Source organism: Triplophysa rosa, linkage group LG16 (assembly GCF_024868665.1).
Source record: "Triplophysa rosa linkage group LG16, Trosa_1v2, whole genome shotgun sequence".
Taxonomy (NCBI): Eukaryota; Metazoa; Chordata; class Actinopteri; order Cypriniformes; family Nemacheilidae; genus Triplophysa; species Triplophysa rosa.
Window position 1 is genome coordinate 7,073,364 of NC_079905.1, and position 16,451 is coordinate 7,089,814.

Sequence of the window (16,451 nt, forward strand, 5' to 3'; positions counted from 1 at the left end):
CTGTGAGTACATGCTCATCACGGGGTTGGAGCTGTGAAGATTTATGTAACCTTCAAATACTCGGGTAGTTTCTTGCCTGTGTCATTCTGCAGAAGGGTTGCTGGTATTAAATTCTTCACAACACTTTAACCTACCCTTAAAGGAGTTCACATTCAAAATGAAAATTCTGTCATCATCATTTACACGCCCTCTTGTCATTTCAACCTGTATGACTTTCTTCCACAGAACACAAAAGAAGATATTTTGAAAAGTGTTGGTAGCAGAACATCACATCCCCCCATTCACTTGCATTGTTAGCAATGCAAGTGAATGGGGGGCTGTTAACAACATTCTTCAAAATATCTTCTTTTGTGTTCTGCGGAAGAAAGAAAGTCATACAGGTTTGAAATGACAAGAGGGCGTGTAAATGATGACAGAATTTTTATTTTGAAGGTGAACTACTCCTTTAAGAGAATGTCATATTAATGTTAGATTACAGAGGAACACTTGGTTTCATTTTATGAGTGATGCAAGATAAACCAAGCATTGCAATTGTTCATATTGAACAAACCTCTAACTTCTACTTTCAAAATTTATTGCACAATTCTTTCCACACAGTTTGTTTTTACTTGATATATGATTTATGTTTTTCATGATGGGGGATATAAAATTGAGGAAAAAACCCTCCGAAAACTTGATCTACATTGCAAAAATTTAATTTCTTAGATTTTTGTCTTGTTTGCAAATACAGTTTTCAAAATGCTTTCAGAAAAAATGAGAAATTAAGTAAATTTGTGCTTAAAACAAGTAAAAATATCTTCTATGGAGTAAGAAAAAAAACTTGAATTCAGTTTTAATTCAAAAAGTAATTCATTTTTTGGAAGTATGTATCTGAAGTTTGACCTGCTGAAAAGCAACCACATAGCAACACCCCTAACAATGTATTGTCATGGTTTTGCTCAAACAAGCAAAATTCACATGTTCTTCAAAAATGTTCTAAATGCAGTCAAAAATCACAAACACAAAGCTTAAGAGATGTTGCTCACATGGATTACTCTGTGCAAGCTTGTAAAATAAGCTTTCATTTACGATAGAGATGGACACTGGAGACTGGGAGATTGTCAGTCACAATAATCTTTGATGTGAGAAACACACATTCTCTTCTCTCTCTCACGCATAAAGGAGCTGCTTATTAGAGCGGGTAGGGGAGTTTGGGAGGTCATGGGGTCATGAGATCATAGGTCACCGTGTTTGATTTCCCTCTGCACTGTCATGGGTCAGTGGGGTGTGGCTTGCGTTAAACCTGCCTGCGGCAATAAGAAAGAGCATCTTTCCCAGCAAAGCGTGATTGACATCCCCACTGCCTCCAGCCTAGCGTAGAGGGTTGTGAGGGTCACATATACAGTATGTTTCAGAGGATCAATGCACACACACACATGCACGCACGCACACACACACACACACACGCACACACGCACGCACGCACGCACGCACGCACACACACACACACACACACACAGCTGCTTAAGGGTTGTAATGGTGTTGGATGTAAAGACGCTTTGTGAATCTTAATGTCAATCACAAAACAAGTATATATGGTCTAATAATAAAAACACAGTCTTTATCTGGAAAAAACCTCTTTGTCCAACACAGGTGAAATTATAGTCTCACTTATCTTGAGGACCCCTTCAGCTGTCTAACCCCACCTTCCCCCATTTTTTTCCCTTCATTTCAATGCAACAAAGAGTCGACTTAATAGCTAATTAGAGCCCAAGGCTCAGAGAGTGTGAGACACTGAAAGAAAGAAAGTGAGACAGAGTATAAACTGAAATAGAGTTTCTTTCAGTTGCACTGTTCTTTGAGTATTTTCTGTTAAATGTGCTTTGCCTGAAAGGAAATTTATACTGCTCAAACTTTGCTCTTTCACAGCTCAGGAGACTTAAAGGCATAATTCACCCAAAAATTCAGTCATGATTTACTCACCCATCTTGTCTTTGCAAACCTGTATGACTTTCTTTCTTCTGCAGAACACAAAAGAAGATATTTTGAAGAATGTTGTTAAACCGAACAACGACAGTACTCATTGACTTGCACTGGTTTTGTGTCCATACAATAGAAGTGAATGGGTACCGCCTTTGTTGACACAATTTTCATTTTGGGGTAAACTACCCTGATGTCTTCTGGTATGACTTTCTTTCTTCTGCAGAAAAAAAATAACTTGAAGAATGTTGGTAACCAAACACCATTGGACCCCATTGACTTCCATCGTATGGACACAACCAATGCAAGACAATGGGTATAAAATTATCTTTATTTGTTTTCCACAGAAGAAAAGTCATTCAAGTATTGAACAACATGAGAATAATACACTTTCAAAACTTTCATTTTTAGTTAAACCATCCCTTTAAGTTGTCCATTGTGACTCATGGACATCTCATTTACATTTTAGATGATTCAGATATTTCTGGGTTTATAACACAGTTCCTAAGTTCCTTAGTAGCAAAAATCTACATCAATTGTGGCCATACAGCTAAAAAATGTGGACAGCTAATATCATTTTCAAACATTTTATTAGAATTGTTTGAGTTTGTGATAAAGTCGCACGCTTTTAACTGTTGAATTTGGGTTTCTAGGAAAAGCCGAGCACACTGTGTGCATTGTTAAAATCTCTTTTGAAACTCTATACGCACATGAAAAATGATCTGAAAAGCTTAGGAGAAACTAGATACTAGAAAGAGAAACAAAAAACCTGAAAAACAATAGACAGATTTCCTTTGCGATATTCATTTATTTCATAAGCTCTACAACATTAATTTACGACATCATAAATGACATCACACTTAGTTCATATATTCTCTCTCTCCACAATGAAGCTTCTCACTTTTAAATAAACCGGTCGGACATTAGCAGAACACACACAGTATCTGGGTTTATATCACAGTTCATCTATATCTGAGTAAAAGCAAGCTTTCATCTCTGTTTCAAGTGTGTGTCTGTCCCCTCCCAGAACCCTCCTCTCTACCAACAGACACCTGCACACATGTGCACGGATGAGCTTGAGCGCCAGAGTGGGTATAAGTGCCTCTCCTTCCATAAACCCCGGCGGTTGCCAGGCAACAGTCCCCTCACTCTTGTCAAAGAGGCTGAATAAGCATGTATCTCTGTGTTTGTAGAGCTTTCCAACCTTTTATATACATTGGCAGCACACTAACACTAAACTGGAAGCGAATGCTGAATAATGCAGTAGCAAGTTTGTTGTGTAAGCTCATCAAATTAAACAGCTCACTCTGTATGAGTTTTGCAACGTAGGACACCATCTGTGTTTTGGATAGTTCACCTAAAAAATTAAATTATTTCATCATTTAATCACCCCTGTGTCATTCAAAAACCTGTATGACGTTCTTTCTTCTGCTGAACACAAAAGAAGATAGTTTGAAGAATGTTGGTAACCAAACAACAATAGACCCAACTGACTTCTATTTCACCTCCTTAGGCTCTGTCCTGTAATGATGATACTTGTCTTTAGCTATCAGCAATGACAAAGAAACACTCCAATTACAATTCATGTTGTGATGACTGGCCTGTAAAATGAATAAAAATCTGTTCTAAGATGCACTTGGATAATAATCATTATCAATGGCTGCTGAAATATGAACTGCAATAAACTATTCCTCTTGTTGGCTTTGCAGTGGCAGGGATTGACAGACACTACAACATGATCTTTCTATGAGCTTTGATCTCGAGGACTGTCTCTCTCACGCAGACGTGCGTCCACACAGGTGTGTTGCCTCAAGGTAAGAGATAGGTGGGAGGCAAGGCCAGAGAGTTATGGGCTGTCTCGCGCTCTATCTTCATGGCGGCCAAACTCTCAGCTTCACTTTATGAGATCAGAGGGTGTGACTTCATTTCTCATTTCAGACATGGATATAACGATAGCTGGACAGAAAAAAAAATCTTTTAAAAATCTTTTTATAAAATAGATACAAATGTATGTATGGTCACATTTTATTTTAAGGTCCAATTCTCGCTATTAACAAACCATTAACTACAAATAATTTGTTGCTTATGTAAGGGATAATGTACAGGCAGCCGGTTGTTATCGCAGAAATACCGGCTGTTATTAATAGTTAGTAAGGTTGCTAGGTTTAGGTATTATGGATTTGGGATGTAGAATATGGTCATCCAGAATATGTGCTTTATAAGTACTAATTAAGAGCCAATATGCCAATAACATGCATGCTAATAAGCAACTTAGTAAGAATTGGTCCCTATACTAGAGTGTTACCATATATTTATCAAATACTTAATTGCAAATCATATGATCAGCAATGCAATCTTGTAACATACGTTAATTTTTTTTATTTTTTTTAGGATTTGTTTACTCCACATTGACTTCACAGGTTTGTTCAAGACCTAAACTTGAGAATGTTTAAAGAGTATGTTGTATTTGACAATAATGAAAATCCACCTTTTCTATGAAATAAATAGCATGTAACAAACATAAAAATTCACTTGTTTGATTAGTAAACTGGTTGAAAATCTTTTTACCATCATAATGTTTATTTAAAAATCCTAAAACAATATTTCCTGCGTTTAAAGGTCCAGTGCATGAAATTTAGCGGCATCTAACGGTAAGATGAATTGCAACCAACGTCTCACTCCACCCCTCCCTTTTGAATTAGAAACAACATGGTGAATTCCATGTAAGGGGACCCATAGTGTATGTGGATAGAAATAGCTCATTCTAAGATAATGAAAACACAACGCTTCATTATGTAAGGTCTTTATACACCTCTGAAGACATAGTTATGTATATTATATTGTATTTCTGTCAATAGATCCTCCCAAAAATTCCAAATCTGATTTTGAATCCCACACTGTAAAAATGTATTTGTTGTTTCAACTTAAAAAATGTAAGAGTTAATTCAACGTAAAAATATATATTAGTTATCACATGAATTTGATTATGTTAAATTATATTTATAAATTGAATTAACTCAAAAAAATAGGCAACTGGGTAACGTCATTTTTTAAGTTAAAACAACAAATCATTTTTACAGTGCAGATTTTGAATACAGAACTTGACATTTTTGGATTCCACTCTATATTTGTGTGGGTATATATATCGGGAACATCATCACACCCTTTAGGCCATCTACTGTACTTTCTAGGCCCATTTGTTTAGACATGTCACCCCACCCTCAGTGCAAACAGGGCCAGTCTATCTTCAGATAGAGAGAGGGGGGTGGGCGTGATTTTTGCGGAGGCGGTGAGGGCTGCTCAGCACAAAGCGCACTGGCAACACTTCAGACTGCAGCCGCTATTTGGCAAGGCCTCAGTGAAATTCCTCACAGAAAAAAAGAGGTGGAGGAGGAAAAGGGAGACATTCATAAAACCCCCAGTTTCTTTGCCGTATAAGTGAATATTAAAATGCTGATGGATTACACCTTATTAAAGGTGTTTGGATTCAGATTTGAACGTACAGAAAATATGCAACAGAGCCAAACTGTAGTACTAAAGCAAGTGTCACTATTAATATTGCTCATGCTTAACGTTTTATTAAACATGCAATACAGCACGCTCAGCAAATCCTGTGTATATCTAGAGTTTCAAGCAACATCTTCACAAAATGTTCAAATCTACGTCTTCTCTGTAGTCGGGATACCAGACTAAAGGCAACTAAAGACAGATAGGAATCAATTGAACTCACATCTAACACTAAATTAATGCATCATATCAAAACCGTTGCCAGATTATAATTGCATTCAACTGACTTGAATCAGTGAAATTTAAGACCTCCGTTAGATAAAGCAACTCTGACTCTGATCTGAGACTCATATGTAACCCATTTAGAAAAAAGGAGAGAGCTAGTTAACGCACGCATATGCGTGCACACGAGTGGAGATATCATTATCTCCTCCTGCTCTCATCCCCAAACACATTCAGATAACAGAACAGATCTTCTGCACTCCTCTGAGGGTGATTCACTGATAAAGAATCTTCAGCTTTAACTTCACAGACATCAAAACGTTAAGTGGCTACAACACATGCCTCAGAGGAAGAAATGAAGAACAGGCAAAAGAAACTTTTTGACCCATTTAAACAGCTGCAATTCAGCTTAAAGATTTATAGGCATAACACGAATGAGTATGTATTTGAACAGTGGAAGAACACCAACGTATTGCTTGTATGGGTCATATCACAGCCGCAAAAAGAATTAAGAGATCCTTTCAAAGACCATTTTCAGTTTTTCTGAATTTACTATTTTTAGGCATGGGTTTAGATAAAATGATTATTTTGTTTACAAACAATATTTCTCCAAAATAAAAAAAGATACTGTTTCTATTTGCAGAAAATGAAACCGGTCAAAATAACCGAAAAGATGCTCTGTATTTTGCAGAGAAAATGTCATATTCACTTTTAAGCAATACAACAGTAATATTTGTACATGAACACAAAAAAATGTGATGACCATGATTTTGATTAGTTTTCATGTGTCTTTCACATTGCTGTTGGATGACTTTGTCACTCCCGAGATTTGATCTTGGACACTGGACTACAACACCACATTACATCTAGAAATGCTGATTAAATTAAAATTTGCAATGGTCTGTTAATTTTCTACCGAGCTGTATTTTGACAATTAAAAACCTGTCCAGGCATCATGATGAGGTAGGCGTAAAACAAGCGAAAAGATCAATAACACATCAGTCAAACACAGAATGGAATAAAAGTCTTTTATTGATGAGCCATGTCATTATCCATGTTCCCAAAATAAGCCACATAGGCTGAACGATGATGTTGCTTCAATAGAGACCATACCTCCAGATAGCATAGAAAAAGATTTCTGTCTCTGTGTATACCTCATAAACACCCATCTACACCCCCAACCCACCCGTGCCACATCGACACCCTTTTTGGAACAATAGTGACATTGAAAACTGCTTCTTTAAGCATTTGTAAGAATGCATATAATTTTACTCCCGACAACCACCATTTTACAATTGATCATATAAAAAGCTACACATTATTACACTTTGTCAGATTACATAGGAACTGAGATTAGTGTTGTACACTAGCACGTGATAAAGATCCAGAAACCAACGAGGCAAGTCCACTAATACTTTAGAAGACAAATAAAAAAAGGAATACAAATTCTGGCAAAATGGCGTTTTTAAAACAAAGCTAGGGTAAGTACCATGAAAAGACAGATTTATGAAAAAAATAAGTTGAAAAAAATGTAATAAACAAAAAGGCTTAAAGATTCATAGTTCCATCATAAAAGATCCTCTTCATGTGCACTCCTCAGCATCCGCATCAAATCCCTCTGCACTTGCGTTTTTCCATCCAGGCCAAAATAAAATAAAAGGGTCAGAGCAATAAAAGGAGACAGACTTCCACCGCTTCCCATTAGAAATCGCTCTCGTCTGCGAAGTGTGTTGTGTGTCAGGCACTTTCTGAAACACTAGCCCACCCTCTAGCAAACCTTCCACAACTCTTCAAATCACAATCCAGATTCATTCGACAATATAGCTGCAGAGAGAGCACAAAATCTCTTTAATATCAAGCCAAAAGAATGCCACGAATGGGTTTCAGTTATTAAGAACATTTCTTACCTTTACTACTTTTAGACCTCGTGTTTAAAGGTCCGTGTCAAACCAGGCCAGCTGATTAGAATCTGTAGGGGGCAAGCCATCCATCAAATCTTGAGAATGGCCTAAATCAGGAAGTCCCTCCACTGGATAGTCTGCTCCAGGGTGGCCTCCCATCTCATGCTCCAGAATACCATCCATACCCAGACCATCCTGACCGTAGCCAGAGTGGAAAGACCGATAGCTGGGCTCTAAGAGAGGTAGGAAATATTATTAATGGAGTCTTTTAAACGGCAATAGAGATTTCTCCTGTTAACATGATATACAGTATCTTACCATCTGTCCTGTAACCAAGAGGCTCTCCCTGAGCACCAATATCAAGTCCAAGATCACCAGTCTAACACATGAATAAAACATTTGAGTCAAACAGCATACAATTCATAACGCTTTGTTAAACAGCATAAATAGTTGTGTGCCTCCATATGCACTACATTACGTACCTCATTCCAGGCCATGGGCTCCGTTCTGAAAAGAGAGCTGGTAAGTTCCACTGAAAGGCGTTTCTTGTAGTCCTGAGGCTTATCCTCTGACATGCGGAACAGCACGGCAGCTGCGTAAGTAGCTACAAGACAAGTACACAAGAACATTTACATGCAAAGCTCCGCACACTGTCATAAACAACATTTTTATTGGCTACAATGCTGCTCGATGGTCAAATCATAAATGTAGAACATTCACTCACCGACTCCCTCATTCCTGGAGTGCAGGAGCTCTGTGAGAGGAGCGGTGGCTCCTTCTGCCTCAATGGCCTCTGCCGCCTCCTTATCCTGAGCCAGCTCGCAGAGCACTCCTGCTGCTACCCGCTGGATGTTCTCGATGGGCGAATACAACAGCTACAGAGAGTAGAAACTTTTCTGATAAGCAACTCCAAGGTATACATCTCTCTGGACAGATCACACACGAATGAATGAGAGAATCATACCTGTACGAACAGAGGAATGGTGTTGAGCCCCCTAATGACGATTCTGTTGTGTACATCTCTAGCCAGGATGTGAAGTGCTCCGGTGCAGCCTTCCACGATCTCCTCCATACGAACTCCCTCCTGAATGTTACACACAAACAATTATTGTCAATCAATTCTAAGACAAGCAGTTAATTAAACATTTGCTATTATGAGCTCCTACCAATAGATGCTCAAGTTTTACTTACCACAAACTGTTGCTGTGTACCGCCCATAGAAGTGCGTCTCTGTGTGTCCTGGTGTGCCCTTACCAGCAGTTGGACCAATCGGGGAATTGCACCTTGCTCGCGCAGTGGTGCGTGATTGGCTGGGCAAAGTGCCAGATTACGGATTAGACCAACAGTGGCCTGGAAAGGAGAAAGTAGATTACAGAGACTGCATCACTCTGTAATCCAAACTGTATTTGTTTTAGGTACTTCACATCACACGTACTTTAATAAGTGGCCAGTGTGATGGTGGGTGCAACAGTTTAACCACCACAGGCAAGCCGTAGTGGAGACGCACTGCATTCTGGGCCATCTCAGCATCCTGGTGTCTGGAGGTAAGATGGCGTAGCGCACACACTGCAGGCTCTGTGATGTCCTCTCTGTCGCCGGCTCTGAGAACGGTGCGGACCAGGGCCTCAATTCCACCCACCTGACAAACCATCATCTTATTCTTATAGTTGTTACACGTAAGGTTGGACATGATGCCGGCTGCACAGGTGACGACATTGATGTCATCAGAAGCAAGTAGCTGAACCAGCGTGCCAAGAAGTCCCTCCATACCTTCCTACAAAACACGCAAGAAAAAACATGAAACCCATATCAAACTTGCGCATAGCAACGTGAGGCTGGTTGCCTGCGCACACACCTGTTTGGTGGCAGCATCTGACAAGTTTCTGAGGGTCCAAAGACAGTTCTGCACCAGACGCTGGCTGGGATCTGTCAAGTGAAGCCCAAGAGCCTGCATACCACCTAAAACACACAGGACGGCAAAGATGTCACACGGACATCACGTGTACGCAAACACACGCTTATTTGGGAGTAGGCATGTACGTACCGGCCTCGACGATGGCGGGTTTGTTGCTGGAGCAGACGGACAGCACTTTGAGAACACGGCTTGTGGTCCAGAGCAGTTTTTCGTATGTGTATGTTCTCATGATGTTAACTAGAGCCTGAGGTCCACCGCTGGCCAGGATGATCAACTGTGATGGCAAGAGCACAACAAAAAGAATATTTGCACTAATGAAGTGAAATGTTTTGCTACAAACAAAAGCACTGAAGCACTGCATTAAACCCATGCATGTACCTTGCTCTCCTGGTTGCCATAAGCAAGAATCTGCAAGCAATCTGTGGTAATGGCCAGGAATTTGACGTTGGTCTTGCTGAGCAGGGCCACCATCTTCTGAAGCCCACCGGCAAGACGGACAGCCATTTTGGCACCTTCCTGATGAAGCAGGAGGTTGTGCAGTGTGGTGATGGCATAAAACAGCACGCTGTCCACAGGAGACCTACAAACGGACATTAACAGAACACATTAGTTTTGGGGAAAGTAGATCAAAGTTTACAGGGGATTTCTTCCTGTGTCCTTACCCCAGCATCTTAACCAGAGCGGGGATTCCTCCCGACTTAAAGATAGCGAGAAGCCCCTCTCTGTGGTGGGACAGGTTGTGCAAGGTGCCGGCAGTGCAACGGGCGGTCTCTACATCATTAGTGTTCTGCATGGTCCTCACGATGGCGGACACCATCTGGGGCGAGCGCATGATGGCGTGGCGAGAGGCCTCTTTCTTGGAGAGCTGGTGCACCATCACTGAGGCTTTGTTTACCACCACCTGGACAGGAAGAGGAAGGAAAACAAGACAGAGCAGTTTTGCGAATCAGACAGCACCTCATTATCCCAGATACATTTTTAGGTCACTACGTGGCTAAAAATAAAGACGGTACAGCTCTGCATGCCTTTAAATACTACAGCTAAGAAGAACGTTCTTTGAACATTGTGAAGATGTTTCCAACCTGGTCCTCATCATTGAGAAGTTTGGTGAGCTCAGGAATGGCTCTAGTGGCCAGCTCAGCATCATCCTGGTAATTAATGAGGTTGACCACAGCATGCTTGAGCATCTGGGAAGGTTCGGCCAGCCGCTGCACGTTGGTGGGGTGGGCGGAGTCAAACTGGGTAGAAGTGATCTGCATGCTCTCGTCGAGAGTCTCGGGAAACATGGCGGCGCGGACGCGCTGGGCACGAGTCATGGCGTACTGCCCATCCATGTCTATAAGGGGAAATCGTGATTGGCCAGACAGGAAACAGAAAGGAAATGAGCAAGACTGAAAACATCAATACCCAAGCATATGCTGTACATATCTGCCAGTACTTGCTTGTACTAGTAGTTGACTATTTTGGCAAATACAAAAATAGAGCCACATACCTGCCACCTGTTCAGGTGTGAAGGGTTGGCTGAAGCCCTGTTCCCACTCAAAGAGCACCTGGTTGTCCAGATCTTCCTCTTCAGGGTTGCCTTTGCCTGAGAGAGATGGTGCTGTGGTGGTGGCCCCAGAGTGAATACCTGAATCCAGGTAGGACTGTTGCTGCCAGTGACTTACAGCAGCTTTGCGGTCCTGCTCCATGGCCATATCGAGCTCCATGAGATCAGCTACACAAAGAGAGCAGTCAGTCATTTACAGTTCATCAAACAGACAAACTAGCATCCTTGCATTAGCTATTTACTGGAAAACCACACTGTAAATAAACCCGTTCCTCATCAGTCCATCTTTGTTTCTGTATCTACGTCAAAGAGCACAGTCACTAGACAAATATGTTGATAACCTGCCGAGTAAACTTCAAAATACTTACACTGGGTAGCCATCGTTGTCAACCCCTCAGCCTGAGTGACTTTCAAACCTGTGAAAAGAATGAAGAAAATGTCAGCGAGGATAAAAAACATGCAAACTTAAGCAAAGAATGAAAACGACAAAACGGTGCACTTTACACACTAGAAGTAACATTTGGCTGTTCCTCTCAGACACCAGCCGTTTTTACAAGCGAAAACGAGGCTTTAATCTACATTACAGACCCTAAAGGTAACGTTAACTGTGGGAAACTCCCTTCATTTAGACTGCAGGGTGTCACGCGAAAACACGGGAGAGGGAGACGGGGCGGTGAGTCATTGGCAGTGCCAGTAAAAACATGCTGAGGGGGTTAGTCAACTTCATTCATCCGAAGCTGATGAGAACACAACGCAGCTTCAAACACCACGAATTAAGCCATTAAAACTAAACAGCCCAAGGACATGAAACTAACATTCAACTTAATGGCCTCTCACTTTCATAAAATCAGATTTAGACCAGCGTGTTCCTCTCTTATTGTTAATATTCCAATTTACATATACAATGCGTTTTGCCAGTAAACTATTTCCCCATGGCTCATAATGGACTGCAAGGAATGACACTTAATACCCATCTTTCAAGATGTAATGTTTTCTAGAGCAGTTTCAACTTTGTCTAAATGTCTAACCAGTTATTAGTTTTACATAACTGCTGTGCTATTAGCCTAAACGGTGCTTTTAAAAGGTGACTCAATCTGATAAAAAACATTTTTCATTCGACTTCTTATTCAGGGGGTGGGGGGCTTCTGCAGACCAGACCACCACAGCAACAAACAGACCCTAATAAGAAAGGTTGCACGCAAATGATAACACAGAAGCTACTGAGTAGCTTGTACATATTAGACACTTGCAAAAGTTTTTCCTGAGAGGCCTTTTAACGCCCAGCATGTATTTGCAGCCCAACGGAAGAGTCTGAAATAAAATGACAGTGGCGTAATGCCCTCTGTAAACCTTGGATGCCTGCGATTCTCCACAGTCTCGCGCAGACCCCTGGGCTAGAGACTTTGGTTCACCGGGGTTGAGTACACATTTAGAAGCATAAAAAGCTGCCACGCCGAATTAAAAGCTGCCGAGCGTTCAGAACGTGAAGTCAGTTTCCACACTGGTTCTGAGTCAAAGCAGCGCACTCAAAACAGGTCAGTCAAAGTTCTCATTTTCACAGGAAACTGCTCTTGGAAGGGCTTCACAGAACCGATCTTCCTTCCTGCACAGGCCGTCAAAAGCTGCAATTAAATCAGGGAAATGAGTTTGAACACTTCCCAAAAGAAACGAATAAAAGCTGGTAAAAGGATCAACGACTTTAACCTGTTGGGTTTAATCTGATGCTCATTTAAAGTTAATCGATAAATTTAAACCCACAAACCAGAGGGGATATTTCACTGCACAGCATCTTGGAAACGGAAACCTTGACAGAATCTGGCTTCCTGCTACAGAGAAGACATCCTGCAGGGCCTCAAACGTCCTGATAAACGTCACTGTATCTAGGTTAAAAGCATAGTATATGCTGTGACCAATGAAACCGCTTTCTTACCATATTGCGCTGTGGAAACGGAAGCAATAGTTTGTTTCCAATGAAACAACCAATTCAGTAAGCAATATCAACAACGTGGTTAATCGAACCGCAAACACACGTCAAGCCGAGCTCTGATTTGGCCATGTGGAAAGGAAGAACAGCATGCGGCAGATGACATCAGCACAAGACGAGTATGTTACATGTGCACTCCAGAGCCCTTTGGCTAAATTGAAACGCTCTGCAAGTGGGTTAAATGCCGGTTCTCAGCTGGATGAGCACAAACAGCTTTTGATTGTTACATTTCCTTTAAAAAAAAAAACATTTTTACATAACTGAATTACTGTAGCAGCAAATTTGCTTTCCAAAATATGACAAGTAGAAACTTTCACATGTAGGCAGTCACAGAAGTATCTCTTACGATAACATCCTGAACTAGACATTCCACTGTGTGTATATGCCTGTATGAGACAAGCTACAGCATTTCGAATGCTGGTCTGGACTAAAAGTCTACACAAACGGGAAATACGGCACTGTGTGTGAAGTCGTGCCAATGTTAATAAATTAGGCTTTTTATGGTGTATGTGAGGGGAGGGGGCCCAAACGGAGTGCAAATAGAGGCAGCTGGGTTAGTTTTTAAACTAACGCATGTGTAGTCCTCCAATGTGGTGTGAGACTGACCTGGAATTAATTAACCAGCCAGACAAGAAACACTGAAGGCAGTCAGACACCAACACCGGGTTTTTTGCATGGCACCAGTCGGTCTTCTATATGGGCTCACCGGGGGCGGGCAGCCATGCAGACAAATCACCCATGTGATTATAGGACAGATTCGGAAGCGGAAGCTTCAAAGTAAATGTGGAACGCTGCCTAATTATTCCTGCTTAACAGAGCCATTTATGGTTTGCATGAAGTATCCTGTTAATTTAGAGAGATGTTAAGGCACAGCGCCAATGCAAGAGTCTGTTGATGATGTGCAAGGGAGGTAGTTTCATAAGCAAAGACGCATAATTAAATTAAAGGGATAGTTCACCCAAAATGGAAATCTGAAAAATGTACTCACCCCCTTGTCATTTGAAACCTTTCTTCTGCAGAACACAAAATATGATAGAATATTGGTAAACAGACAACAGGGGTCCCCATTCACTTTTATTGAATGGACACACACAACCAATGCAAGTCAATGGGTACTGCCATTGTTTGGGTACAAACACTCTTCAAAATAACTTATTTTGTGTTGTGCGGAAGAAAAAAAGTCATACAGGTTTGAAATTACAAGAGGGTGAGCATTTTTAGGAAACTACCCCTTTAATGCGCCTTTGTAAAATGTCATAACTTTGGGATATTATGTTCATGTATCTTAATAATTGGTAGAGCATTGCAGTTTAGCAAAGCACCAAACAACGTAAAACACGGCCTAATACGACCATGTTGTTGAGGAGCTAACGGAAACTTGATAAACTCGTGTATTTGCCGTGTCGTAGGGGAAACCTGCAGTTGTTTTTAAACAGACTACTTTGGGTATTTCCCAAATTCGGCGTCTGACGATATCCGCTCGTCGGCCACACACACCGTCGTGAAAAAGTTTCGACCTCTTCAGTTTCCACAGCGCACGCTGCAGTGTGACTTTAGCCCCGCCCCCACATCCACATCGGAGCCGTATGCAGGAGCTGATCTGAGGTCAGCTCTGCCGTGGCTCTCAAGGTGGGTACGTATGAAGAAAGTGTGAGAAACAGCTGTTCCAGGCTCTGGGAGCAGAGAGAAACCCGAGCCCCTCCTGAAAGCACAGAGGAATTCGGCCATCTCGACTAGAGGCCTTTGTTTCGAGGAACCTAGATAGGTTAAACTCCTCAAGTTTAAAAACCCCGAGGTTACTTGCCCATCAAATGTCAACAAAGTGTCTTATTGGACCAATTACTAAACCAAACTAAATCTAGTCGGAAACACAAAAACTAAGTCAAGATTTCGTGGCCTCAAAACTGACTTTAAGCCTATAAATTAGTCCATTAACACTATATAACGGTAACGTTACTGAGAAGTGCGGCTTGGCAACAGTTATTTTTAAAGACATTAAACGTTAAACATTGCAATGCAAATCAACCAAATGATCTACTTTTTTACAAAACAATCCCAAATAGTTTCCTCCGTTACATTCCAGAGCAATAAAGACTAGACCTTCATTCACCATTATTGATCAAATTGGTGCATTTCTTAGTGACACCTTTATTAGTACTAACGTTACACTTTATTCTTACAGACTGCACGCAACAGATATCACCATTTTGTGACATTTGCAAAAATAAAAACGTACCTTTTTAGGATTAACGTTAAATTACATACTAACATAACGTTAATTTGAACACAAACTACTGAAGGAGCGGTAAGTTAACTTAACTATAATATAGCTAAGAAACCAACATGGGAATAGAGTTTCTAGCGTAAAATATAACACGAGGACCCTATTCTGATATCAGCCAACGTTAACGTTAGACAGCATTTCGCGTAATTCACTTTTATCGCATTATTTAAAGTGATAATACGGTTTGTTATCGACCGAGACCCCCCGGTTTACTGTTAGCTCGCCGATTTAAGCATTGCACTGAATGGAAGCTAACGTTAGCTAAACGTTAGCCAATGTTTGCAAAGGTTTGGTAAACAAACACAAGACTCTATGCGTGTCGTGCATAAGCTTGCAGTTTAGAGGAAACGCAAAACAAAAAATCAAAACCAGGCACACACTTCGATCAAAAGGTTTAACTGCCCAGGTCGTGGAACGCAGATCCAGATCTTACATTACCCTTGATGAACCTCCCTATACACAAATCAAACTAACGTTACACTGATCTTTAATAAATTTCGCATTGAACAGCTTACCTGATATAAAAAGTGCGTATCCCTTGGTTTGACGATGCCCTATCAGAATGTCGCTATCCTATTGGGAATAATACAGTTCAAGCCAGCCGGTGAAATTCCCGGACGGGTAGCCGTTCTCCTGCGTTAGCGGTGCGTCAAACCTTCCGCGCTGCTGTAAATGTAGACCTTAAAATGGCGTCGGTCAGACGCAGCTCTTATACCAGGAATGCGGCTCATGTATTCTACCGCACCCAAAAAACTAGAGCACAGCAGTGGCTCTACAAACAATAAAGGCAGCTTTAGCTGTTTAAGTGTAATGCAGCATGTGATATGATAAATATATTACACGCAGATGACTTTGTCACAAGTCTGGAGCTTTTTTAATCTACTGCGGGAACGTGGTATGCGCGGAGTGATATGGCAGATTCAGGAAGGGCGAGCTGCGTCCATTAGGTTGGAATGTGGGTGTTTTGGATGGGATGTCGGGAGCAGCTATACAAAGGTAACGTTTGTATTAGGGATTCAGGAGGAAACGTTACGACTGCTGCAGGATGCTTGCCAGAATGAAACAGTCCCTGAGTTACACAAAGTTTTTGTATTATAACTAACAATTCATCTCTTTAAAAATCTTTTAAA

The 16,451-nt window shown here is 41.1% G+C and overlaps 1 protein-coding gene across 1 annotated transcript; it reads right to left on the bottom strand.

Moving 5' to 3' along the window:
• Positions 1 to 6,702: 6,702 nt before the first annotated feature.
• Positions 6,703 to 16,001, bottom strand: LOC130567102 (catenin beta-1-like). The gene is made up of 16 exons (XM_057355014.1): positions 15,837 to 16,001; positions 11,422 to 11,469; positions 10,997 to 11,221; positions 10,587 to 10,840; positions 10,167 to 10,405; positions 9,883 to 10,084; positions 9,634 to 9,778; positions 9,445 to 9,548; positions 9,025 to 9,363; positions 8,781 to 8,939; positions 8,554 to 8,673; positions 8,314 to 8,464; positions 8,072 to 8,193; positions 7,908 to 7,968; positions 7,596 to 7,822; positions 6,703 to 7,512 (listed from the first exon to the last, which is right to left on the bottom strand). Exons 2-15 carry the CDS (start codon positions 11,432 to 11,434, stop codon positions 7,620 to 7,622), a joined length of 2,337 nt encoding a protein of 778 aa, XP_057210997.1. The 5' UTR covers positions 11,435 to 11,469; positions 15,837 to 16,001; the 3' UTR covers positions 6,703 to 7,512; positions 7,596 to 7,619.
• Positions 16,002 to 16,451: the final 450 nt, after the last annotated feature.

Coding starts and splice junctions, on each gene's coding strand:
- LOC130567102 (XM_057355014.1), bottom strand. Junction 10,841..10,996: donor CACACCTGAACAGGTGGCAG/GTATGTGGCTCT, acceptor TTCCCCTTATAG/ACATGGATGGGCAGTACGCC. Junction 8,194..8,313: donor CTCCAGGAATGAGGGAGTCG/GTGAGTGAATGT, acceptor CTTGTCTTGTAG/CTACTTACGCAGCTGCCGTG.